Here is a 26,065-nt window from a genome sequence, read left to right on the forward strand (position 1 = left end):
TCAAGACACAAACAAACCTCATAGCTCTGAGTGTCTGTTGCTGGACAATGTGCTGGTGTGATACTTTGCAGGGACTTCACCCGAAAGGGTTTCGGGAGAAACTCCACTGATCTTCCCTTAACCAGCCTCAGTGGTCAAAAAACTTCCACAGGAGACACTCATTGACACGTGTTACAGAGTGTTAAACCACAACCAAGTGTGAGTCACTGATGGTATGCACCCCAATGTGTTTTAGAGAAAAGGTAGCTGGGGATGTGGCTCAGTGGTAGAGCACATGCCTTACACAGATGAGGTCCTCAGTTCCAGCCCCATCACATGCCTTGCTTGCATGGGCTGCTTCTGCCTCCCTGGATCCATCCTAGGCACCACATATGGTTGCTCCTTTGAGCAATGGTTGAGTGCAGAGCTAGGAGTAAGCCCTCACCATTGCTGGGTGTGGCCCCAAAACAACAAATTTTGCTGTGCAGCCCTATTACCCGAAGAAAAGAATATGGCCTGCCTGAGTACGGTGGGTGAGCAGAGAGGGTCACCATTCAAATTCCATGCTGTTTGCAACTGGAGGTGTGGTTGTTGCCGGGGCCCTAGCACTACAACTTATTTTTAAATTTTGGGGCCATAGCTGATGATGCTTAGGGGTTACTCCTGGCGGTGCTGAGGCACCATATGGAATACCGAAGATCAAACACGGGGGCAGCGTGCAAGGAAGTGCCTTACCCGCTGTACCGATCACTCAGCCCCAAGTACCGCAACTTCTGGCTCGTCGCGGCCAAGAGGCAGGGAACCTATCACATTGACAATGCAGGCGAAGGGAAAAATCAGGGCGCGGTGTGCGGCTGCCTAGGGCACCAGTTCGGTGTACAAAGCCCTGGTTCCACTAACAAAATGCTGAAAGAGGTATAAACTGTTCCCCTAAGAGCATTTTTGGCCACATTTTGGGGGAGGGCATGATGCGGTGCCCAGAATACAATCTGGGCCCGCCTTGTCCAGAGCAAGCGCTTTAACCCCCTGCAACTCTCTCCCGACTGTCATTTTGAGTTTCTTTTTCTCTGCTTTGGGCCACAACTGGAGGTGCTCAGGCCCTGGGCCCCCGGCTCCGCGCCCGCGATCACTCGTGGCCAGGCACCGGGCCCATGCGGGGCGCGTCCCCGCTGGACGGTGGCCGCGGTCTGCGTTTCTGACAGCCCTGCGGGAGGGAAGCGCCGAGGCCGCCTTCCAGCTCTCTCCGCAGCCTACGGGCGCCTCCTGGGCCATCCTGGGGACGGAGTCGCGCGGCTAAACGAAGCCCAGCGGCCAGCAGCAGCCTCGGCCAGGCCGGGGGCGGTCACTGCCCTCGGGGCCTCCCGCGCCCGCCCTGCGAACGCCAGCACGCGTGGGCTCCGGGCGGAAACGCGCGAGGCGCGCGCCGCAGGCCCAGAACTTCCGCACTCCTGCCGGGGTGACGTCACTTCCGGCCACGCCGCCCCGCGGGCCGGCGCCGTGACTAGAGCCAGCGTCCGGGCGTGGCTCGAGCGGCTCCGTCCAGCCAGCCCCTCCAGCTGCTCGGCTGAGGCTCCGCGGCCCGCCGCTGTCGCTCGGGCCTGTTACGTCCGTGCCGCCCACGTGGGCGCGCCGCCCCGCCCCTTGCCCCCGCGCATGCGCCGGCCCGGCCCCGCGCCGCGCACGCGCGCCTCTGGCCGCGTGCTCGGCGTCTGCGAGCGGGGTCGGGCGCGCGCGCGGCCCGGGAAGGCGGCTCGGGCGTGGCCGCCCTTCATCTCGCCTCTGCGGGCCCTATCCCGCGGGCCGGGGGCGCTGGCTTGGCACGATGCGGGGGCCCGGGCTCCCGCACCCACGCACGCTGCCCAGCCCCTGGGACGTTTTCCTCAGCAGGGAGTACTTAGATTGTTTGCATATTTCAGCTGTTGCAAGTAATGCCGTAATGAACACGTAGGCTTGTACATAAACTTTATTTTCAGTTTTCTTTGGCTGAGTAAACACCCAGAAGTAGAATGGATGGGACTTAGGGTACTTTGCTTCTTTCTTCCCGCCCTGCCTCCGCCCCTCACCCGCGGGCATGCAGAGGAAGCAATGCGTGGTTTTATGTTTAAGGGAATCCCCAAAGGGCTAGGGATATAACCAGAGATGTCCTATGCGGCCCCTCCATACAGTATTTATTTATTTATTTATTTTGCTTTTTGGGTCACACCCGGCGATGCACAGGGGTTACTCCTGGCTCTGCAACCTGGCGGTGCTCAGGGGACCCTATGGGATGCTGGGAATCGAACCCAGGTCGGCCGCGTGCAAGGCAAACGCCCTCCTCGCTGTGCTATTGCTCCCGTCCCCAGTATTTATTTTTGGTTTGGGGACCACACCCGACTGCTCAGGGCTACTCCTGGCTCTGCTCATGGATCACATCTGGCAGGGCTGGGAAGATAATGGGTGCCAGGGCTGAGCCAGGTTCAGCTACGTGCAGAATAAGCACTTTACCCACTGTACTGCCACTCTGGCCCCTCACTTGGTCGAGTTTTGTTTTCTTTTGTTTTTGCTGTCTTTGCTTTTGGTGTCTTCCAAAATACTGCCACAAGACTGTTGACTATTTGTTTACCACCAATGTTTCCATTCAAGTCTTCATTTTGAGTTAATTCTTGTGCTTGGTGTTACATAATGGTTCCTTTTCTTTCTTTTGCTGATTTTACTTTTTGTTGTTGTTGTTGTTGTTGCTTTTTGAGTCACACCCAGCAGTGCACAGGGGTTACTCCTGGCTTTGCACTCAGGAATTACTCCTGGCGGTGTTCAGGGGACCATATGGGATGCTGGGATTCAAACCCGGGTTGGCTGCGTGCAAGGCAAATGCCCTACCCGCTATGCTATCGCTCCAGCCCCTCTTTTGCTGATTTTTATTAAGTAAACTAAAAAAAAATTTTTTTGTTGGAGGGGCTCCACACCAGTAATAATCAGGACTTACTCCTGGCTTTGCACTCAGGAATTAGTGCGGGCAGTGATATGGGGGCCATAAGGGGGACTAGTTTGGCGGTGTGCAAGGCAGACACCCTACCCACTGTACTGCCACTTTGGCCCTAAGTAAAATTTTCTTTATTTACTTATTTATTTGTTTTTTGGGGCCACTTGCAGCAGTACTCAGAGATCACTCCTGGCTCTGCACTTAGGAATCACGCCTGGTGGTACTTTGAAGAACAAAGGGAATAGAAATCAAACCCTAGTCAGCTGTTTGCAAGGGAAACACCTTACCAGCTGTACTATCACTTTGGTCCTTCCAAGTAAAATACATTTAAAGAAATTTACTTAAGAAAGGGATGGAGGGGGCTGGAGAGATAGCACAGCAGGTGGGGCGTTTGCCTTGCACGCGGCCGACCCGGGTTCGAATCCCAGCATCCCATATGGTCCCCTGAGCACTGCCAGGAGTAACTCCTGAGTGCAAAGCCAGGAGTAATCCCTGTGCATCGCCAGGTGTGACCCAAAAAAAGCAAAAAAAAAAAAAAAAGAAAAAAAGAAAAAAGAAAGGGATGGAGAGAGTACAGAGAGAAGGTGCTTGCCTTGCATGCAGGGCGCTGGGTTCAATCCCATATGGTTTGCCAGAAGTCATTTCTGATTGCAGAGCCAGGAGTAACTCCTGAGTATCACCAAGTGTGGCCCTAAAAGCAAAACCACCACCACAACAACAAATTTACTTAGGGAGGGGCTGGAGTGCTAGTACATCGGGTAGGGCATTTGCCTTTCATGCAGCAAACCCAAGTTCTATTCCCAGCATCCCATATGGTCCCCCGCTGGGTGTGACCCAAAAGGCAAAAATAATAATAATAATAATAATAATAATAATAATAATAATAATAATGTACTTGGAGAAATGTGAAGGGTGAGAATGCAAGAGAGAGGTGTTCAGGAGAGACCAGGTGTGTGATGATACTCCTGCTTTTTTTTTTTTCTCTTTGAGTCACACCTGGCAATGCACAGGGGTTACTCCTGGATCTGCACTCAGGAATTAACCCTGGTGGTACTCAGAGGACCCTATGGGATGCTGGAAACCAAACCTGGCCCTCCTCGCTGTGCTATCGCTCCAACCCCTGATACTCTCCTACTTTGTCTTTTTTGTTATTGTTGTTTTCTTTTTGGGTCACACTGGGCGATGCACAGGGGTTACTCCTGGCTCTGCACTCAGGAATTACCCCTGGCGGTGCTCAGGGGACCATATGGGATGCTGGGAATCGAACCCCGGGTCGGCTTCGTGCAAGGCAAACGTCCTACCCGTTGTGCTATTGCTCCAGCCCCTACCTTAGACTATTTATTTTTCAATCTTTACACTTCACAAATTGTCTCATTCATTTTGGAGGAAAGGAAGGGTTGGTATATCCTTATTGTTTTTTGTTGTTGTTTTGCTTTTTGGGTCATACCCGGCGTTGCACAGGGGTCACTCCTGGCTCATGCACTCAGGAATTACTTCTGGCGGTGCTCAGGGGACCATATGGGATGCTGGGAATCGAACCCAGGTTGGCCATGTGCAAGGCAAACGCTCTACCCGCTGTGCTATTGCTCCAGCCCCTGATACTCCTACTTTGATCTCCTTCACAACAGCTGCTTGCTGGCCAGTACGGTGGGGAGGGTGTTTGCCTTGCACAAGACCCCCCATATGGTCCCCGAGCACCACCAGGAGTAATTCATGAGTGCACACACAGGTCTAACCTCTGAGCATTGTTAGGTGTGACCGAAAAAGCAAAAACAAAACACATTTGATTGAGTTCTTGTGAATCTAAACAAATTTTAGGATTGTTTGGTCGATTTTTTTTCTTTTGTTTTTGTCTTTGGCCAAAAAACAGTCCAAAAAGAAAAAGAGAAAATGCTATAATTCGATCCCCTATTAAAAGTGACAACCCCCAGCCCTACCCCAACCCCTTCAGGCGCTGGAGAGACAGTATAGCAAATAGGGGATTTACCATACACACCCGACTCGGTTTCAATCCCGGCACCCCATATAGTCCCCTGAGCATTAGCAGGAGTAATTCCTGAGTGCAGAGACTGGAGGTACCCCTGGGCATGGCCGGGTATGGCCCCCAAACAGCTCCTGGATAGTATGGACACTTCAGCAGTCTTCATTTTTCAAATCATGTATGACCATTTCTTTATTTTAGCTGTTTCAACAAGGTACCACAGTCTTCATTTCCCAGTCCTCCACCTCGCTGAGATTTATTTATTTATTTTAGCTTTCCTTTTTTTTTTTTTTTGTCACACTCCTGGCTCTGCATTCAGGAATTACCCCTGGCGGTGCTCGGGAAACATATGGGATGCTGGGAACTGAACCCAGGTCGGTGTGCAAGGCAAACGCCCTACCTGCTCTGCTATCGCTCCAGCCCCTTGCTGAGATTTACTTCTCAGCATCACTGGGCTGTCTCCAGGCAATTCTCAGAGGACCACTTGTTTACAGGGTCAAATCCACACCTCCTGACCTGGGAAGGGGGATGGGTGCCCTCTTATGGTGCTCAGATCCATTCTCAGAGAATCTTGGCCTAGTGAGTGGAAGAGTTGAAGTCTCAGCCTGAAGCTAGGTGCTTCTTGGACCCTGTGGTGCTGGGGTGTTGGCTCAAAGGCTGGAGCACCTGCTGCATACAGACACTGACTCAGTCCCCAGCACCACAGACCCCTGAGTGCCCCTGGCATGGTCCAGATGCCTCTGAGCAGTGACAAATCTGATGCCCCACACTGCTGTATAGCTCCCTGGAAACAACTGCAGCGACAAAGAAAATCTTTACTAATTCTAATCCCAGCGCCCCCATCCCCAGCTGTATTGCTTCCACTGGTCTCTTGGGAAAAATTTCAAAACCTAGAAGGCTCTCTCTGTTGTTTTCATTCATTCTCTGGAAGTGGGATCAGATCTTGGACAGAAGACTGTTCCCTAAAGTGATACACCCTTGTTGAGAGTCAGTTCCCTCTGCATGTGAAGGCCTGTTCCTGGACTTTCATTTTTATTCTCAGGCCATACCTAGTGGTTTTGGGGATACTCTCTGAGTTGTGGCAGGGGGTGAGGTTCTGGGGATCAAACCTGGGGCTCCTTCATGCAGAACAGTTGCTCCAGGCCTTTATGCCATCTAAGACCCCACCCCTTGACTTTTTATTCTGCTTTTTCGTCTAATGCCCAAAACACACAGTTAGCATTATTATAGTTTTACATTCACTGCATTCCTTTAGCTTTGTTATAGTATAGGTTCCTATAACTGACTCCTTTTTTTCTTTTTGGATCACACCCGGAGATGCACAGGGGTCACTCCTGGCTCTGCACTCAGGAATTACCCCTGGTGGTGCTCAGGGGACCGTATGGGATGCTGGGAATCGAACCTGGGTCGGCTGCGTGCAAGGCAAATGCCCTACCCACTGTGCTATTGCTCCAGCCCCTAACTGACTCCATTTTTTGGGCTGGGGGATATATCCATCAGTACTCAAGGTCTCATAATGGAGACATTACTGGTGCCCGCTCGAGCAACTCGATGAACAATGGGACAAGAGTGCAACAGTGCTACTCAAGGCTTACTCTGCGTTCAGGGATGACTCCTGGTGGGCTCAAGGGACCATGTGGGGTTCTGGATATCAAACCCTGGTCGGCTGCATGCAAGACAAACACTCTACCTGCCATACTATTTTTTTAAATTTGCTTTTTGGGTCACACCCAGCGACGCTCAGGGGTTACTCCTGGTGGTGCTCAGGGGACCATACAGGATTCCAGGGATTGAACTTAGGTCCCAAGGCCGCATGCAAGGCAAATGCCCTACCAGCTGTACTATTTCTCTGACCCATACCTGTTATACTATTGAGTGACTTGAGAGAATCACTGTGACCCAAAAGCTAAAAGAAAATTTAAATATGGGGGCTGGAGAGATAGCACAGCGGGTAGGGCGTTTGCCTTGCACGCGGCCGACCCAGGTTCAAATCCCAGCATCCCATATGGTCCCCTGAGCACGGCCAGGGGTAATTCCTGAGTGCAGAGCCAGGAGTAACCCCTGTGCATCGCCAGGTGTGACCCAAAAAGCAAAAAAAAAAAAAAAAAAGAAAAAAAAGAAAATTTAAATATGGTCCTGTTGTGGCTAGAGGAAAGTACAGTGGGTAAGGCATCTATCTGCCATGCACTCAGCCAACTTCAGTTCCATTCCTAGCATTGCATTACACATCTTCCTTTAAGCACCTTCAGGACTGACCCTTAATCACAGAACCAGGAGTAGCTCCCAAGTACTGCTGGGTGTAACCAAAATACCAATAAGTAATGTAAAAGACGGGGCTGGAGAAATGATACAGCAGGTAAGGTCTTGCAGGTAGTTGACCTGAGTTTGGTCCCTGGCACCCCATGTTGTCCTCCAGGCTCTGCTAGTAGAGGTTCCGGAGTACTGAGCCAGGAGTATGCCTTAAACACTGCTTGAACAAACAATTAAAAGTGGTATCTTAAGAAAAAAAGTTTAAAGGGCTGGAGCAATAGCACAGCACGTAGGGCGTTTGCCCTGCATGCGGCTGACCGGGGTTCAATTCCCAGCATCCCATATGGTCCCCCAAGCACTGCCAGGAGTAATTCCTGAGTGCAAAGCCAGGAGTAACCCCTGAGCATCGCTGGGTGTGACCCAAAAAGTAAAAGAAAAAGTTTAAGCTGGTAAGCACTTACCTTGCACACAGCCCACCCTTTCCATCCCTAGTATCTCATATGGTCCCCCAAGCACTGCCAGGAATGATCACTGAGCACAAAGCCAGGAGTAACCCCCAAGCATCGCTGGGTGTGGTCCAAAAATAATAATAAAAAAAGCTTTTAATAAATTGAAAAGTGGGGTAGTCATTTTTTTCTTTTTTTGGCTTTTTGGGTCACACCCAGCTATACTTAGAGGTTACTCCTGGCTCTGCACTCAGGAATTACTCCTGATGGTGCTCGGGGGACCATATGGAATGCTGGGAATCGAACCGGGTTGGCCGTGTGGTGTGCAAGGCAAACGCCCTACCAGCTGTACTATTGCTCCAGCCCTGGCAGTGTCATTTTTGATCAAAAGAGGTTCAGGGCTTCTAAACAAAAGGAATTATCCAACAGTAATGTCCTAACTCAGGTATGATTTCCTGAAAAGTTCTCCAAAATAGAAAAATAACCCACAAAATCAGTGTTCTCAAAATTACCATCTGATTTTGAGGATTTGTTTATGCGAAAACTATAGCACAAGCGGGGGGTGGGGGGTGGGGGGAGGCTTTCATCTGGTGAGGGCGCTTCTGAGGGGTCTCTGGTGGGACCACAGACCTCAGCCACAAACCCTATTTGGCTAAGCACGCGTTGGCGGGAGGGCAGCTCTGATGGCGTTCCAGAGACTCAGATCCAGCCTGGCTCTGGGCCTGGAGAGGGGTGAGGGGCTCTGCCCGAGCCCTGGGGAGCAAGTGGCAACCCTCAGCTGCAGGGTCCTGCCTAGGCCCTGGGCTCTCCACTGGACGACAAACGTTTTCGGTCGCCGGCAGCGGCCGGGAACGCCCCGGCACACGGCGGACGGTGTCCCTGACTCCCCAGCCACGGTGGCCCTTGTATTTTGGGGCCACATCCAGGCGTGCTCGGGGAACACTCCTGGCGGGACGGGGGCCACACACGGATCCCAGCCCGGGCCTGGGCGAACCTGGCCGGGTCGCCCCTCCTGCGTGCTGCAGACGGCGCCCGGGGGTCAGCCGGCGCGTGGACGCCCGGCGGAGTGGGGCGGGGGAGGGGCGTCCCCGCCCGGGACCGCGCGTCCACGCGGCCCGCGGGGTCACGTGGGGCGGCCCGCGTCCGCGCCGCACGCCCGAGCACGTCCCCGCGGCGCCGGCCCCGCCCCGCCCCGCCGCCCCGCCCCCGCCGTTGCCGGCTCGCGCGCTCGCTCCGCCGCCTCCGAGCCTCCCGGGTTTTCTCGGCCGCCCGGACCCCGCCGCGTCGGGCGTCGCGGCCGACGTGCGTGCGCCCGGCCGGCGCGCCCCGCCATTGGCCGGCGGCGGTAGCCCCACTGCCGTGCGCCGCGCCCATTGGCGGCCGCGGCCGTCCGTCGGCGCGCCGCGCGTGCGCCCGCCCCTCGCCGCCGCTCGTCGCTCGCCGGCCGGCGGCCTCGCGCGGCCTCAGCTCCGTGGCGGCGGCGGCGCCCGGGCCCCTCGCAGGCCCATGGCGGCGGCCGCGGCGCTCCCCGGCGCGGGCGGCCCTCCCGCGGGCGGCGGGGCGGGCAGCGGCGGGTCCCCGCCGGGCGGCTGGGCCGTGGCGCGCCTGGAGGGCCGCGAGTTCGAGTACCTGATGAAGAAGCGCTCGGTGACCATCGGGCGCAACTCGTCGCAGGGCTCGGTGGACGTGAGCATGGGCCACTCGAGCTTCATCTCCCGCCGCCACCTGGAGATCTTCACGCCCCCGGGCGGCGGCGGCCATGGCGGGGCCGCCCCCGAGCCGCCCGCGCAGCCGGGCCCCGACGCCGGCGGCGACTTCTACCTGCGCTGCCTCGGCAAGAACGGGGTGTTCGTGGACGGCGTGTTCCAGAGGCGCGGGGCGCCGCCGCTGCAGCTGCCGCGCGTGTGAGTGCGGGCGCCGGCGGCGCGGCGCGGCCCAGACCCCCGCCCGACCCCGGCCCGGCCCGGCCGGCCCGACCCCGACCCCGACCCCGACCCCGACCCCGACCCCGACCCCGACCCCGACCCCGACCCCGACCCCGACCCCGACCCCGATCCGGCTCAGACCCCAACCCCGATCCCGACCCCGACCCTGACCCAGACTCCGGTCCGGCCCAGACCCCCGCCCGACCCCGGCCCGACCCCGACCCCGATCCCGACCCCGACCCCGACCCAGACTCCGGTCCGGCTCAGACCCCAACCCCGATCCCGACCCCGACCCTGACCCAGACTCCAGTCCGGCCCAGACCCGCCCGACCCCAACCCCTACCCCGACCCTGACCCAGACTCGGGTCCGGCTCAGACCCCAACCCCGATCCCGACCCCGACCCTGACCCAGACTCCAGTCCGGCCCAGACCCCGCCCGACCCCGACCCCTACCCCGACCCTGACCCAGACTCGGATCCGGCTCAGACCCGACCCCGGCCCCACCCAGCCCTCGGCCCACCCTGACCCCGGCCCGACCCAGACCCCAGCCAACCCAGACCCCAGCCAACCCAGACCCCAGCCGAGCCCGGCCCAGACCCAGGCCTGCCCGATTCGACCCCGCCTCACCCAGACCCCGGCCCCTCTGGGCAGACCCTGACGCAGCCTGGCCCGGCCCGACAGACCAGACCGACTCAGACCTAGACACCCGCCCAGACCTAGACCCCCGCCGTCTGGGCTGACCCGACCTGACCTAGACCCAGATCCTGGCCCGGCCCAACCCGGCCCAGACTCTGGCCAGACCTGACCCCTGCCCGAACCAACCCAACCCGACCTGACCCAACCCAGACCCTGACCCACCTGGCCTGGCCCCATCCCACCCCACCCCACCCCATCCTGACCCTACCCAGCCTGACCCAGGCCGGACCCACACCCAATTCACACCTGAACCCCACCCTACCCTGGCCCAATCCCACCCGACCCTTGCCCAATCCCATCTAACCCTCACCAGACCCAATGGGACCTGACCCAACCCAGACCCTGCCTCCCTCTCCTGCCTGACCAGACCCAGGCCCAGCCTGGCCTGACCTGACCTGACCCAATCCAGACCCAGACCCAGACCCTGGCCTGGCCCAAACTGGACCCCATCAGGAGCCTTGACCCAGATCCGGTCTTGAACCCGGATCCCAGTATCCACCCCACCGGGCCCCCAGTCCCTACCCAACCCAGAGCTGACTCTTGACCCCCACCTCACCTGACCCGACTCTGGGATGGTTGATCCCCAGCCCCCACCCCACTCTGTCAAATCCTAGTCCCAACCTGACTCCTGGGCCCAGACCCAGGTCCCGATCCATACCTAAATGTGACACCCAGTCCTGACCTGGACCCTATCCTGGCTCCCTGTCCTGACCTGGACGCAGGTCTGATCCAGCTGGGAACCCTACTCGAATCCCAGCCTGGAGTCCAGTGCAGTCTAGACCTTGATCTGGATCCATACCCTGACCTGGTCCTTGACCTGGACCCCAGGCCAGTTTGGGCCCTCATCTGGATGTCCTGTTGGGACCCCAGTTTTAACCCAGACCGCAACCTGGATGCTCACTGGGTCCCTACCCCATCTGGTATCCCAGTCCTAAGCCCCTGTGTGGGTGTCCCTAATCGGGCCCACCCAGATCCCTGCCCAGTGCTGGGGGCCGAGGGCAATGCTTTCTCAGCCTGGTGTGTTGGATGTTTTGGGTGCTTCCAGGACCCAGTGTCCAAGTGGTGGGAAGAACTGGGCCTGCACAAGGACCTGAGTGTGTCCGAGCTGGTGCCGGCTGACAGCTGCTGCTTTGAGAGGGAAATGCTCCAAGAGTACATTTTAAGGTTCAAGAACCCCTTTTTCTTGGCAGCAGCTCTGGTAGCCTGAAAATGGAAAAATCTGGGAAATCTGGGAAAAATTTGTGGGCTCTTAGAGTTGTTGGGGAACCGTGTGGTATTGGGGGTCAGACGTTGGGCTCTGGCATGTAAGCGTGTGCTCTAGTCGTCCCAGCCAGCTCCCCTTACCCTGGGTCATAAACCATTTTACATTTTCTCAAAACCGTAAAATCTCGGAAAATAGGTGCCAGCACAGTGGGTAGGGCGTTTGCCTTGGTGTGGCCAGCCTGAGTTCAGTTCCCACTTCAATCCCCATAGGGTCCCTCCTGTCTCCCAGCAGTGATCCCTGAGCACCAGGGTGGCCCAAAAAACAAAACTTGGGGAAAAAATTGGTTTAAAGTTCTCTTTAGGGGGCTGGTGAGAGTCCAGGGTCCAGGTGCCTGCCTTTTGGCCAGCTTCAGTCTGGACCCTGCGCACTGCTGGCAGTTAATGCCTGTACACCACTGGGTGTGGCTCCCAAACAAAACTAGAAGTTGGTTATTAGTTGAATGCTTAGAAATCACAGTGACTGGAATAAAGTGATAAAGGGATCTGTCAGACCTGCTACCAAGGCCCAGCTCGGTCTAGAGTTTTTATGAAGTTGTCATTTGCTCGCGTTGGAAACAGACTTGCTCTCTAGGAAATGCTAATGACTCCTCAGGGGCTCCTTTCTGGATCCTTGCAAATAAGGCTTTTGTGCGTACACTGGAGTTGCTCACTGTGTTCAGTCGTTGAGATGCCCATATCCCTGCCTCTGACTCCTTTATCTCTGTGCTGCACTGTTGCTTGAGCAGCCTGGAGAGCTGCAAGAGTGAGTTTTTTTTATTGGTTTTGGTTTTGGGGCCACACCCGCCAGTGCTTAGGGGATCATATGGGGTACTAGGGGTTGAACTTGGGTTGACTGTGCAAGGCAAGCATGGTCCACGTACTATTGCTGTGGCCTCGAGTGGATTCTTGGGGGCTGGAGCGATAGCACAGCAGGTAGGGCATTTGCCTTGCATGCAGCCAACCTGGGTTCTATCCCCAGCATCCCATATGGTCCCTGAGCATTGCCAGGGGTAATTCCTGAGTGCAGAGCTAGGAGTGACCCCTGTGCATCGCTGGGTGTGACCTAAAAAAAAAAAAAGCAAAGAGTGGATTCTTTAGAGCTTGTGAAGAACATGACTTTCCACCCAAACTTGTGTATTGATATTGTGGACTGCATGACATCAGTGTAGGAGCCTGATGAATCCCCCTACTTGATGTCACAACAAAAGATATATCTTTCCTGAGGATCTTATGTTTTCACTTTTTTTAGTTACTATTTAGCCAAAACTATTTGTGTTGACATGCTAAACAAACAAGGAAATAAGTCGACCCTTTTTTGTCTTTTTTTTGGCTTTTTGGGTCACACCTGGTGATTTACAAGGGGTCACCCCTGGCACTGCCCTCAGGAATTACCTCTTGCAGTGCTCAGGGGCCATATGGGATGCTGGGAATCAGACCCGGGTCGGCCGTGTGCAAGGCAAATGCCCTACCCGCTGTGCTATCACTCCAGCCCCTAAGTTGACCTTTTTGGAGATGAGCAGAATTCACTTTTAGTTTTGTTCTGGGGCCACACCCACTAATATTCTGGTCTTAGGGGAGCTTCAGATCCCGTCTGCGAGAACATGAGCCCAAGTGTCTTTTTTTTTTTTTTTGGCTTTTTGGGTCACAACGGGCGATGTGGTGCTCGGGGGACCATATGGGATGCTGGGAAACAACCTGGGTTGGCCGCATGCAAGGCAAATGCCGTACCTGCTGTACTGTTGCTCTAGCCCCGAGCCCAAGCGTCTTAGCCTTAGGATTCAGACTGTTTGATAGGTGGACTGAGCCTTGCAGGAGCTGAGAGAGGAGGGTGGTGGGATGGATGTGGTACCTCCTGCTTGTTAGAGCCTCATAGATGGGGGAATGAGATTTTTTTTTTTTTTCACAGAAAGAATTCTGGTATTTCAATATTCTGTTTTGTTTTTTAGGCCACACCGATGGTGCTCAGGGCTTGTTCAGAGACCACTTTGCTCAGAGACCACTTCTGGCGGGGCTCGGGGGGACCTTATGGAGTGCCAAAGAATGAATCTGGGGTAGTTGCAGGCAAGGCAGACGCGCCACCTGTTGTATTATCGTTCTGGGTCTCAGAACCGTTTTTGACCCTGGGGAGTAAGAGGAGAAAGGGTATTACAGAACCTCCCTTTTGTAAAGCGTTATTTTCAAGTTTGGGATGTAAGGTGATAGTGTGCAGACTAGTGGGATAAACTCTACAGATAGTTGGTATTAGATAAGTAGATAAATTGAGAAATATTTTCCTTAAAATCAGTTTTATGGGGCTGGAGTGATAGCACAGAGGGTACGGCATTTGCCTTGCATGCAGCCAACCCGCTTTTGATTTCCAGCATCCCATATGGTCCCCTGAGCACTGCCAGGAGTAACCCATGTGCGTCACTGGATGTGACCCAAAAAGCAAAAAAAAAAAAAATAATAATAATAATAAAAATCAGTTTTATGTCACAGGTTTGATTTTTGACCACAGTTAGTGGTGTTTGGGCCTTTTTCCTGGCTCTGTTCTCAGGGATCACATCTGATGGTGCTCTTGGGGTTCATATGTGGTGCTGGGGATCAGAGACTAGCTCGGGTTGGCAAGACAAGCGCCTAAAGCCCTGTGCTTTTCTTTCCACCCCTGTTAAAAAATTTTAGTTCAATTGTGGGCAGAGAGATAGCTCAAAAGATGGGGGCATATGCATGCATGAGTGCTTGGTTCAGTCCCCAGCTCCAAATTATACCCCAGACAGGGAGCTGGGTGTAGCCCCTGAGCACAGCAGCACTAAGCAGCACGGGGTTGAGTGTTACCTGGGTGGCCGCTGGGCTCTTTAGCAATGCTTGGGAGGTCCCCCCCATTGTATCATCCTAACATGAGGGGCTGCGGAAGATAGGATAGTGGAGAGGGCACTTGCCTTGCATGTGGAGGATCAAATTCTAGCCCCGGCATCCCATATTGGTTGCCTGAGCCCCACCAGGAGTGTTTTGGGAGCAGGAGTGACCCTGTGCACTGCTGGGTGTGCCGCCTCCCCCCAAAAAAAGAGAAAAAAAGAAAAACCCAAACTTTTCCCCAGAAATTTTGGAAGAGTAAGTTTAAGGTATGGTTTTGTTGTGTGTGTGTGTGGGTTTTTTTTTTTTTTTTTTGGTCTTTTTTTGGGTCACACTTGGCGATGCATAGGTGTTACTCCTGGCTCATGCAGTCAGGAATCACTGCAGTGCTCAGGGGACCATATGGGATGTTGGGAATCAAACTCGGGTCGGCGGCGTGCAAGGCAAACACCCTACCCACTGTGCTATTGCTCCAGCCCCAAAGTATGGCTCATTTTTTCAAGTACTGAATATGTGAATTTGTTTTTGTTGTTGTTTGTTTGTTTTGCTTTTTGGTTCACACCCAGAAATGCACAGGGGTTACTCCTGGCAGTGCTCAGGGAACCATATGGGATGCTGGAAATGGAACACGGGTCGGCTGTGTGCAAGGCAAACGCCCTACCTGCTGTACTATTGCTTCAGCCCCTTGTTTTGTGTTTTTCAATGGAAGTGTCAGCAGCTTTATTTGTTCATCTTAAGCAAAAGCACCTTTGGTTTTTGTTTGTTGTTGGGCCACACCCAATGTTTCTCAGGAAGGTTATTCCTGCACTCAGGAATTACTCTCCAGCCCCCGAATATATCAGTTTTAGTGGAACTAGATTAAGATGAGAACTGATGTTGACTGCTGTATTGGAGACGTTACTGGTGCCCACTTGAGCAAATTGATGAACTATGGGACTATAGTGCTACCAGTTACCCTGTTCTTTCTTTTTTATGTGTTCACCTTCCTTGTGTTCTCTCTTCTCAGGTAACCTTAGTTCTGTCTTGAGCGTCCGCTGCTTTATCTTTGTTCTGTTCATCAGCCTCATATTGCATGCCCAAGTGAATTCATCTCGTGCTTCAGGGCTTTTGTTCCTCAGTTATTCTGTTTGGCATGTTGTTACTATTCTAAATAGTTTGGGTAAGATCTCAGCATTGGGGGCTTTCGTGAGGTGGTGGAGGAGCCTGCTGTGGTTATAGGTATCTTAGGGCCAGGAATGGTAGGTGTGAGTTTCATTTTGTTTTTGGCCACACCCAGTGGTGCTCATGGCTTAACTCCTGTCACTGATCTCAGGGATCACTCCTTGTGGCCTCAGGGGACCCGATGGGATGCTGGAGATAGAAGATATGTGGTTTTATAGAAAACAACTGATTTCCATACATTCCTGTTACAGAAAAGTTTTGGTCAATTATTGGGCTGTTGTATGGAAACAAAGCTTTTTCATCTCTGGGCATATGTGGCAGTGGCTGTACAGTGCTCTTGAGATTGGGGAATCTGAAGGAGGGGCTTTGGAAGGGCAGGTGGAGGTGGGCTTGCGGGTGGAGGATGAAGTTTAAATTGCAAGAGATCTTATTTTATTTTGCTTTGGGGTTGCACTCATTTCTGGTGAGGTTTGGGGGACTATATGCGTTTGAGTGGGGGCTGGAGCAATAATAGCACAGCGGGTAGGGCGTTTGCCTTGCATGCAGCTGACCTGGGTTCAATTCCCCAGCATCCCATATGGTCCCCTGATCACCGCCAGGAGTGATTCCTGAGTGCAGAGCCAGGAGTAACCCCTGAGCATCACCAGGTGTGACCCAAAAAGCAAAAAAAAAAAAAAAAGAAAAAAAAACCCAAAAACAACAACAACAAAACCCCCCCAAAAAAAACATATGTGCTGTGTGCAAGCAAGTGCCTACCCCTGTACTTTCTCTGGTCCAGGAAAATAATCATGAAGGGAGATGTGGGGTAATGTTTGCTTGCTCCTGTGGGGGATTGTGTTCAAGGCAGGTAGTATCAGAAGAATGTCCTTTCTGGGGACAAACAGGGTCCTTGTTTTGTCTGAGGACTAGGTCTGGCGCCTCTGTGAGCAATAAAGTGTCTTAGGAAGTGTTTTGGGCAGGAATGTCTGGGTTTGTTGATTTTAACTCTTGTTACCATTGTAGCAAACTATAATTTATAAATAAAAATAAGCAACTCTTTTACGGTTGTTCATACTATAAAGTAGCAATTGAATTTGACTTGGTTTTGTGCTGTAGATAGTATCCAGTTTTTTATGTATGCAAATAACCACTGAGCTACATCTTTGACTCCCAATTTGACATTTTTGATCAATAATATCTTAGACTTTTTTTTTTTTGCTTTTTGGGTCACACTCGGCTATGCACAGGGGTTACTCCTGGCTCTGCACTCAGGAATTACCCCTGGCGGTGCTCAGGGGACCATATGGGATGCTGGGAATCGAAACCGGGTCGGCCGCGTGCAAGGCAAACATCCTACCCGTTGTACTATTGCTCCAGCCCCTATCTTAGACTATTTATTTTTCAATCAATCTTTTTAAAATTAAAGCACTGTGATTTACAAACTTATTCATAGTTGAGTTTTATTATTATTATTATTTTTTTACTAAATCACAGTGAGATGCACAGTTAAAAAGTTGTTCAGGATTGAATTTCAGTTATACAATGTTCCAACACCCATCACATCATCAGTGTACATTTCCCACCACCAGTGTCCACAGTTCACCAGCCAACCCCCCAGCCCCTGCCTCTATGGCAGGTACTTTCTCTTTCTCCCCCCACTCCCATAGTTGAGGTTTAGACAAACAATATTATAGTGCTGATCCTACCACTAGTGTTCCCAGCCTCCCTCCCATCTCCCCATCCCATTATCCTGCAGCCTGCCCTCTTGACAGGCACCTTTCTAGGTTTGGTTGTCTTGAATTTGAGTTTGTGTCTCTTAATTTCAGTGTTGCTGACTCCGGTTTGGATATTTGGCTCTATCATTCCTTAATACCACCTTTATACCTGACTCTGTTCTGGCCCCTGTTGCTTCTCATCTGTCTCTTCTCTGCCTCCCCTCCATTCTTTCTTTCATTCTTCTCCCTATATTCTGGAGCCAGGGTTGATCTGAGCATCCCCACCTTTGAGACATTGCATTCCTCGTTCAGTTATTCTTTTTTTTGTTGTTGTTTCTGGGTCACACCCAGCGGTGCACAGGGATTACTCCTGACTCATGCACTCAGGAATCACTCCTGGCAGTGCTCGGGGGACCATATGGGATGTTGGGAATCGAACCTGGGTTGGCCGCGTGCAAGGCAAACGCCCTACCTGCTGTGCTATCGCTCCAGCCCCACGTTCAGTTATTCCAAATACCACATAAAAGTGATGCTGTGTTTATCCTTCTGGCTGACTTCATTTAACATGGTGTCTTCCAGCTCCGTCCGTGTTGCCGCGAATTGCCTGATTTCATCGTTCCTTTCAGCTCTGTTGTATCCCATTATGTATATATACCACATCTTCATGACCCACTGACCTGTCATTGGACGTCCAGGTTGATTCCAAATCTTAGCTGCTGGAATAGTGGTGTGCATAGATTCTTTTGAGAATGTTTTTCATCATTTCATCATGGGGATAGATATCCAAAAGTGAAATTGCTGGGTTGTATGGGAGTTCAAGATCTTAAGGGTATTTAAATAACCTTAGAGAACAAGTTAAAGTTCTGTTGTCCAGAACTGTAACATAAACAACTGTTATGTGTTTGATTAGAAATGAGCTGGCTCAGGGTGACGTAGCAGCGCCTCCCTAGTGAAGAAGGTAGTAATGTCACCTTTGAAGACCTCGTGGAAGAAGGGTTTAAGGTGAGACAGTGGGGATGGGAGAGCAAATGGTGGCTTGGCTTCTGGGCCTTCCAGACGACAGGAAAGGAATTGAAGCTCCTGCTCAGCATTGGGGCTGGGGCATAGTGGAGCGTCTGGGAATGGCAGTGCCAGGAAGAGGAAGGCAGCTGGGTGGTTAGGGAGCAGGTGGCTTCAGGAAAAGGGCAGAGCCTGCAGTGTCTGCAGTGTCCCATTTCATAGGGCCTGTGGCCTGCCATCAGGACACTTTGGAGGCTGAGGAAGGAGGCTGGGTGCAGGGCTGGAATCGAATAGAGGGCAGGGGTTTCAGAACTCTCTGTGGGGTGGCTAGCATAAGTGGGGAAGAGAAAGGGAAGCCCTAGGGTTCCCCTGGTTAGGGCCTGAGTGAGCCCCTGAGAGTGGCAGCGAGACCGGGGGACCTGCAGGGAGACAGGGATGGGGTGGGGAGGGGGACAGGCGCCACTAAGGTTGCCCTTGGGCTGTATTTCCTTCCAGGGTTGCAGGAGGCTGCAGAACCTTTATTTCTTATTATTTTGAGGGAGGGGGGTTTGGGCCATACCCAGCAGGCCCAGGGTTACTTCTAGCTCTGTGCCCAGGGGTCACAGAGCAGCGCCTCCCTAGAGTGTAGAGCCAGGGGTCTACACTCTACACTCAGGAGTTTCTCCCTGTAGGGCCCTGGAAACCCTTTGGGATGTTGGGATCGAACTCAGGTTGACGGCATGCCAGAAAAGTGCCCTGCCTGCTGCGCCATTGCCCACCCTTCACTGTGTAGCACTGTACCACTGTCATCCCATTGCTCATTGATTTGCTCGAGCGGGCACCAGGAACATCTCCATTGTGAGACTTGTTACTGTGTTTGGCATATCGAATACTCCAATTCCAGTGTGTATTTTTCTTAAAATCTGTAGTATGCCTTCATTTGGCAACTTTAAGATTTTGTTTGTTGGTTTTGGTTTTGGTCACTGATTTGTAAACAGTAGGAAAACTTGTGGCTATTTTAGCATGATCTTGGCTTGACTAAGTTAAAAATAATCCAATAGGGGCCAGAGAGAGATAGTTCAGTGGAAAGGATGCTTGCTTTGCCTTGCCTTTTTCACGTGGCTGACCCGAGTTTGATCCTGGGCGCTCCATGTAGTTCCCCGAGCTCACCAGGAGTTATCTCTGAGCACAAAACTAGGGGTAAGCCCTGAGCACTGCTGGGTGTGACCAACCCTTCCCCACCAAAAAAAAAACAACCAAAAAAACCCTTATTAATAACAGCTTCTGTTTTACCTGGTGCTTGGTGATTCTTCCTTTGGTAGTGGTAGAAAACTCTTCCTTTATTTTACTTCATTTGGTTTGGGGGCTCACTTTGTGGTGCTCTGGGGCTGCTCTTGCTCACTGCTGAGAGGTGGTGCTTGGGGGACCACGTGGTGCTGCGGGTTGAGCCCGGACCTCTTGAATGCAAAATACATACTCATCTGAGCCCTCTTTCCGACCTGTTGTTCCATTCGTTTTAACTTTGACTTAGCAAGTAGTTGAAAATCATCTTAGCTTCAAGCAGTTTGAGGAGCAGCGAACATGTTGGCACGTCCTGGTGCTGGTGGTTTGTCTGCTCTGGACCTCGCAGGCTGGGACCAGGCCCCTCCAGCTCTGATTTAGCCCGTTGCTTGGCTCTTGGGGCTGCTGTGAGTAGCACGGTTGTATCTGCTTTGTCCACTATTGCATCCTGGGGTGGAGGAGGTGACAGGAGGGTGGAAATGGCCGAGAGTGTTGGTCTTCAGTTTGCCTCTGCTCTCACATGTACACCCTTAAGGAGAGGGCGTGGCCTGCGCTCCCTCTGCCGCATCCCTTCCTGCGTCTGCCCCACCTCTGCCTTCCCTCTGCTGGCTGCCAGACGTGGCTCCGGGAGGTCGGGGGCTGGTGCTCAGACACTGTTTGCGAGCTGTCCTCTTTTCCATTGCAGAGCTGGGCCCGTCCCTGGACAGTTGCCACAGAACAGGGCAGGCCTTAGGCATATGGGCCCTCCCCCTCCCCCTCACTTTTATGACTTTTGACTCTTCCGGAGTTAATAGCCTGCTGGGAGCCCTACCAGTAGCATAAGCAGTTCATTACTACATTGTTCATCACAGACTGTTCCTGCAGTGGAGAGAGAGAAGGGACCCACTTGAGAACACCACAAGGGCCCGAAGATAGTGCAGGGGTTAGGGTCAGGCCTCCCCAGCGACCTGGAGTGTCAGGCTCCCGGCGCTAACCCCTCACTCGGCTTTCTATCTGCTGCTTCTCCTGGCCACTGGAGCCTGCGTGCAGCCCCCCTGGGAATGGTGCATCACCTCCAGTGGCTGCTCCATAGCACTGCTGTGAGGTAAACATCCCCAGGTGCCAGAGGTCTTTGTTTCCTTGGGATCTAGAACAGAGGGGTAGCCTTGTTGGTGGGAGCAGTCAGGTTTCCTTTGTGAAACTGCAACAGTTTCTCCTCTGCTGAGGTGAACTTTATTTTAAAAATAAAGCAAAAGGGGTTTCTAAAATAAGGATGCCATGAATGAAAGTAGTCCTCATTTTGGACAGTTCTTCAGGGATGGGGGTGCGGGGGCACACACAATGCTGTTGAGAGCTTATTCATGGCTTTGCATTCAGGAGTGGGCCAGGGGGACCATATGGGGTGTTGAGGATTGAACCTGGGTTGGCAGCGTGCAAAGCAGACGACCCCCCTCCCTGCCCCGTACTATGTCTCTGGCCCAGGGATGGTCCTTTTTCAATGCAGATTCCCCTCTTCCTTCATCCTTGCTCCCTGGGCACCCTCTGAGTATGTACCTCTGTTTCCTGGGCACTTGTGCTCACACATGCTTTCACCATCACAGCGGCGTTCCTCTTGCCTTGGATGTTCACATCTGTTTCCTTTTGCCTTTTGGGACCACAAGGTTGTCAAGATCATGCCTTGTCAGGAACATTGTCTGGCCTCCTGCATGCCAAGTCTGCACTCAGTTCTTCGTGGTCTTTCTCCAGCCCCCAGCACGTTTTTTTTGGGTAGTACGTCTGGGGGTTGCACCGCTTGTGCCTGACAGTCATCGGCGGCATCAGGCAACACAGACAGCAGAGTGGCCACCAGAGTGGCTGGACGCATGTGGGCCACCAGAGATCTGAATGTGTGACAGACATGCTTGCAGGGCAGAGGGCCTGAGCCATTTTCTGTCCTCTCTGGCTCTTGGGGAATCTCCTTACACATGTAAAGTATGTAGCTCAGGTTTCATATTTCAGTTTGGGAGCATGTTTGACTCTTAAGTAATGACTGTACAGTAATCACCTCTCACATGCCCCATTTCAGGTTTTATTTTGGTGTGTCTGTGGTGTGTCTGCTGGCCCTGTTACAGTTGATTTCTCCATTGGTAGTCTTGTTCCTAAATGCTTCCCTAGGCTTAGTGACTTTCCTAGTAATTGCTGCAAGGACCGTTCGCTGATGAAGTCCTTGTTTCTCTGTGTTTGGGCAGAGACTTGGTGTAGGTGTAGGGAACTTGGGCCACACCTTGAGGTGGTCAGGTGCCGTTCCTGCTCTATGCTCAGTAGTGACTCTAGAGGTAACATGAAGTTCCAGGACTCTAGAGGGGTCCACTGTGGGGTGTATTGCTACAGAGCAAGGGCTTTAGCCACACGGGGGCAGAGGTTTCTAGGCGCTCTGCCTTCTCAGCCCCTGCTCTGAAGCCCTGGGGTCTCAGAGTCCTCTTCTGAGCTTCTCGTTCAGTGTAGATTCTGGGCTTCTAGGCTCTCCGTCCTTCCTTCTTTCTCTCCCTTGCTCCTAGTTCTGTGCTTGGGGATCACTTCTGGTAGGGCTCGGGGGACCATATGCAGTGCTGGGGATTAAACCCTGTTTGGCCATAAGTAAGGCAAGTGCCCTTCCTGTTGTGTGCGGTCTCTGACCCTGGGGTTTTTAGTAATTTCTAGTGATTCCCCAGAGAAACTGCCCAGTCTTTGCTGTCCATTATTTGTTGGTATGTCTGTACCCTGGCTTTTGGCTATAGGCACTGGGGGTTTAATTGGAGCTTTCAGAGTCTGAGTTATGAGTTAAACGAACCTCAGAGTTGCCTCAGAAGGGGCTCGCAGTCCCCACAGCCGGCACTGATGCTGAGTCCCTTGGAATTTCCACTTTCTTTCCTGGGTTATTACTTCTTAGAGAAAATGGAAGGGGTGGGGGTGATGAGCTAAAGAGATCTTACGGGCTAAGGTGCTTTTCTTGCATGTGGCAGATCTGGGTGATCCTCAGCAGAGTTGGCGGTAGCCTTCAGGGATCACAGTTGGCTTGGCTGCCTGCTTGGCCTTCCCTAGTGTACTGTCTCTCCAACCCTTTTCCCTTTTTTTAATTTAAGGAAAGGGAGGTTAGGGACTGGAGCAGTAGTACAGTACGTAGGGCGTTTACCTTGCACATGACTGACCTGGGTTCAATCCTTGGCATCCCATGTAGTTCCCTTTTTGAAAAAATGTATTTTTAACATTTTTGGCTTTTTGGGTCACACCTGCGATGTTCAGTGGTTATTCCTGGCTCTTCGCTCAGGAATTACTCTTGGCAGTATTCATGGGACCATATGGAATGTCCGGAATTGAACCTGGGTCGGCTACATGCAAAGCAAATGCTCTCCCACTATACTATCCATCTGGCCTCCTTTGAGCACCAGCAGCACAGAGCCCAGAGTAAGCCCTCAGCGTTGTTGGGTGTGGCCTCCCAAACAAAACAATCCTTCCCCCACAAAAAAAAGCAAGGGAGGATTGATTGGATTCTCAGGAGCTGGGATAGAGTAGAAAGTGGATGTGAGTAAGGTAAAGAGAGATGTATGTGGAACTTTTTTTTTTTTTTTTTTGCTTTTTGGGTCACACCTGGCGATGCACAGGGGTTACTCCTGGCTCTGCACTCAGGAATCACTCCTGGCAGTGCTCAGGGGACCATATGGGATGCTGGGAATCGAACCCTGGTCGGCCGCGTGCAAGGCAAACGCCCTACCCGCTGTGCTATTGCTCCAGCCCCCAAGAGATGTATGTGGAACTTGTCCAGCTGCGAATGACCAATGTTTAAGTTCGGTAGATATAAAATTATGTGTAGTTTATAGTAAATTTGCTACCACAACTTGAACGAATCATTGTTGAATATAAACATGAACTTTGATATTTATTTACAGATAGACAAATGACCTGTTAAAATTTTGCTTTGCTCATATGTAGAAGTGAAGGTAAGAAAGCAGCAGTGCTTCAGTTGAATTAAGTGAATCATTTTGCACTTGATACCATTTACTCTGCCATTTCTGTGTCACATATGTCAAGAAGCCTTGGACTAGAGAGATAGCATGTGGATGACCCGGTTTTGATCCCCAACATCACATATCTCCCAAGCCAGAAGAAATTCCTGAGTGCAGAGCCAGGAAAGCCCTGAACACAGCTAGGTGTGGCTCCCAAACAAAACAGAAAGCATCTGGAGGAAGACATGACAGTTCACTAACTTGACTCGCTCCCAGAGTAACCTTGTCCGAGTAACCTTCCAGCACCGTGTCCATGTCCAGTGGGTCATTGGTTGCTGGAGGCGACATGTTTGCTCTGTAGGAGCACTTTTTTTTCTTTTTATTTTTTCCTTTTTGGGTTGCACAGGGGTTACTCCTGGCTCATGCACTCAGGAATTACTCCTGGCTGTGCTCGGGGGACCATATGGGATGCTGGGATTCAAACCTGGTTGGCCCTGTAAACGCCCTACCAGCTGACTTTTTTTTTTGCTTTTTGGGTCACACCCAGCAGTGCTCAGGGGTTACTCCTGGTTTTGCACTCAGGAATTGCGTTTTGCACTCAGGAATTGCTCCTGGCAGTGCTTGGGGGACCATATGGGATGCCAGGGATCAAACCTGGGTCCACTGCATGCAAGGCAAACGCCCTACCTGCTGCACTATCGCTCCGGCCCCACATTGTTTTTTAGACTATTCATTGTTGTTTTTCTTTTGTGTGTGTGTGGGGGGGGGCACACCTGGTGATGCTCAGGTGTTACTCCTGACTCTTTACTCAGGAATTACTCTGGGTGGTGCGCAGGGACCTTAAGGGATGTTGGGGATGCAACCCAGGTCGGCAGCATGCAAGGCAACTGCCCTACCCTCTGTACTATTGCTCTGGCCCTTTTTTTAATTAAATTTTTTTTTTTATTATTATTAAGTTGGACCACACATGGCAACGCTCAGGGCTTACTCCTGGCTCTGTACTCAGGAATCATTCCTGGTAGAGCTCTGGAGACCATATAGGATGCTGGGGATGGAACCTGGGTCAGGACTTAAACTCTTGGCTCTGTGCTCAGGGATCACTTTGGGTGGGGCCTGGGGGCTGGGGCTGGAACTTGGGTTGGCCACATGCAAGGAAGTGCATGGCCCCTCCTTGTACTATTTCTCTTGCTGTTTTTTCTTTACTTTTCTTTTGGGCCACACCCTGCAGTGCGTGGGGCTTCTTAGTTGGGGACCATATGGGGTGCTGGGGTTTGAACCCAGGTTTGCAAGACCCACTTGCAAAGTTGCTCTCCCCACTGAGTTCTCTCTGCATCCCTTTTGGTCTTGCTGTTTTTGTTCTTTTCCTGGCCACACCCAGCAATGCTTAGTAGTTAGTCCTGCCTCCACACTCAGGAATTACTCCTGGCAGTGCTCAGGGGACTGTATGGGATGCTGGAGATTAAAATAGTGTTGGCCTCATGCTAGGCAAGTGCCCTCCTCTCTGTACTATGTCCTTAGCACCCTTTGTCTTATTTTTGAATTCTGTGCCACATGCATTTATTTCCTCTTAATGACAACAAATTACTAATTGAAATTCCTTCCTGGACTATTAATTTAAGGAATCACTTTTTTTTCCTCCTTTTTTTTTTTTTTTTGCGGGGGGAGGTTGTGTTTTGTCACAACTGGCAATGGCTTACTCCTGGCTCTGTGTTCAGGGCTCTTTCCGGTGGGGCTTAGGGGACCGTGGGTGCTGGATTGGCCACGTGCACAGCAATCTCCTTCCCTGCTGTACTATTTCTTTGACCCAAAATCATTCTTTTTTAACCTGGACTGGTTTTCTCTTACGCAAGCGAGAGTTTCTGGAGAAATTAATAGGTAGGTGACATTTGCCTTTTCTGGTTGCTGTGTGTACACAGATCCCACTCAAAGCCTAGACCAGAGATATTTCAAATGAATGGAGTTTGGCTCTTAGAAAAGTAACACAATAGATGTATTATTTTATCCTTAGCATTGTGATCCGACACAGAAATTTTGTTAGAAACACATGAATATTCCAAGGGGGATAATTAAAGACTTAATTGGTTTCTCAGTTCAGACTAGATTTAGCTGCCAAAGGATTTCAGGTCAGGTTTTTGGAACTGTTCAGTTTTCAGAATTTGTGAACTAGGGACTGTGAACCTCAGTATGGCACAAAGGTACCCCAAAGGCGAGACTTGTGGCATGAGAAGAATGCTGGCAGGCAGCTGCTTGGGAGCTGTGAACCCTTGCTTTTCTGCTCACCCTTTCCTCCTGGGAGGTTATGCAGCCCGGTCTCCTCAGTTCACCTGTTTCTCCTCCTTTCTTGAGTTACTGATCTGCCCTGCTTATTCTTCTTGCAAATGTCCTTGCTCTCCAGAGCTCATGACCTAGTGGGTTTTTAACCTAGGCTGCTTTTTTTGGTGAGGGGTTGGTGGCTCAGCTGCTTTGTACTGGTGGCTTTCTACTCAGTGGTCACTCCTTGCAGTGTTGGGATGGATCCAGGGTGGCCATGTGCAAGGCAAATGTCTTACCCCTTTATTTCCTCTCCTGCCCCAACCTGGACTTCTGATTTCTTGGTTGATCTTTAGTCTTGCTACCTCCAGTTTGTTATTTCAGTATAATTTATGCACAGCCTAGTAGACAGAGCCTCAGTGTATAGCTCTTTGAGAACTCACGGTGTGA

The 26,065-nt window shown here is 52.0% G+C and overlaps 1 protein-coding gene across 1 annotated transcript in view; it reads left to right on the forward strand.

The window, feature by feature from the left end:
* The first annotated feature begins 9,121 nt into the window (after positions 1-9,121).
* Positions 9,122-26,065, forward strand: part of FOXK2 (forkhead box K2) — a 59,980-nt gene continuing 43,036 nt past the window's right edge. The window contains exon 1 of the mRNA XM_055130861.1: positions 9,122-9,519. Coding sequence (XP_054986836.1) covers positions 9,122-9,519 — 398 coding nt within the window. The remainder of the gene's footprint in view (positions 9,520-26,065) is intronic.

This window comes from Sorex araneus, chromosome 3 (assembly GCF_027595985.1).
Source record: "Sorex araneus isolate mSorAra2 chromosome 3, mSorAra2.pri, whole genome shotgun sequence".
Lineage (NCBI taxonomy): Eukaryota > Metazoa > Chordata > Mammalia > Eulipotyphla > Soricidae > Sorex > Sorex araneus.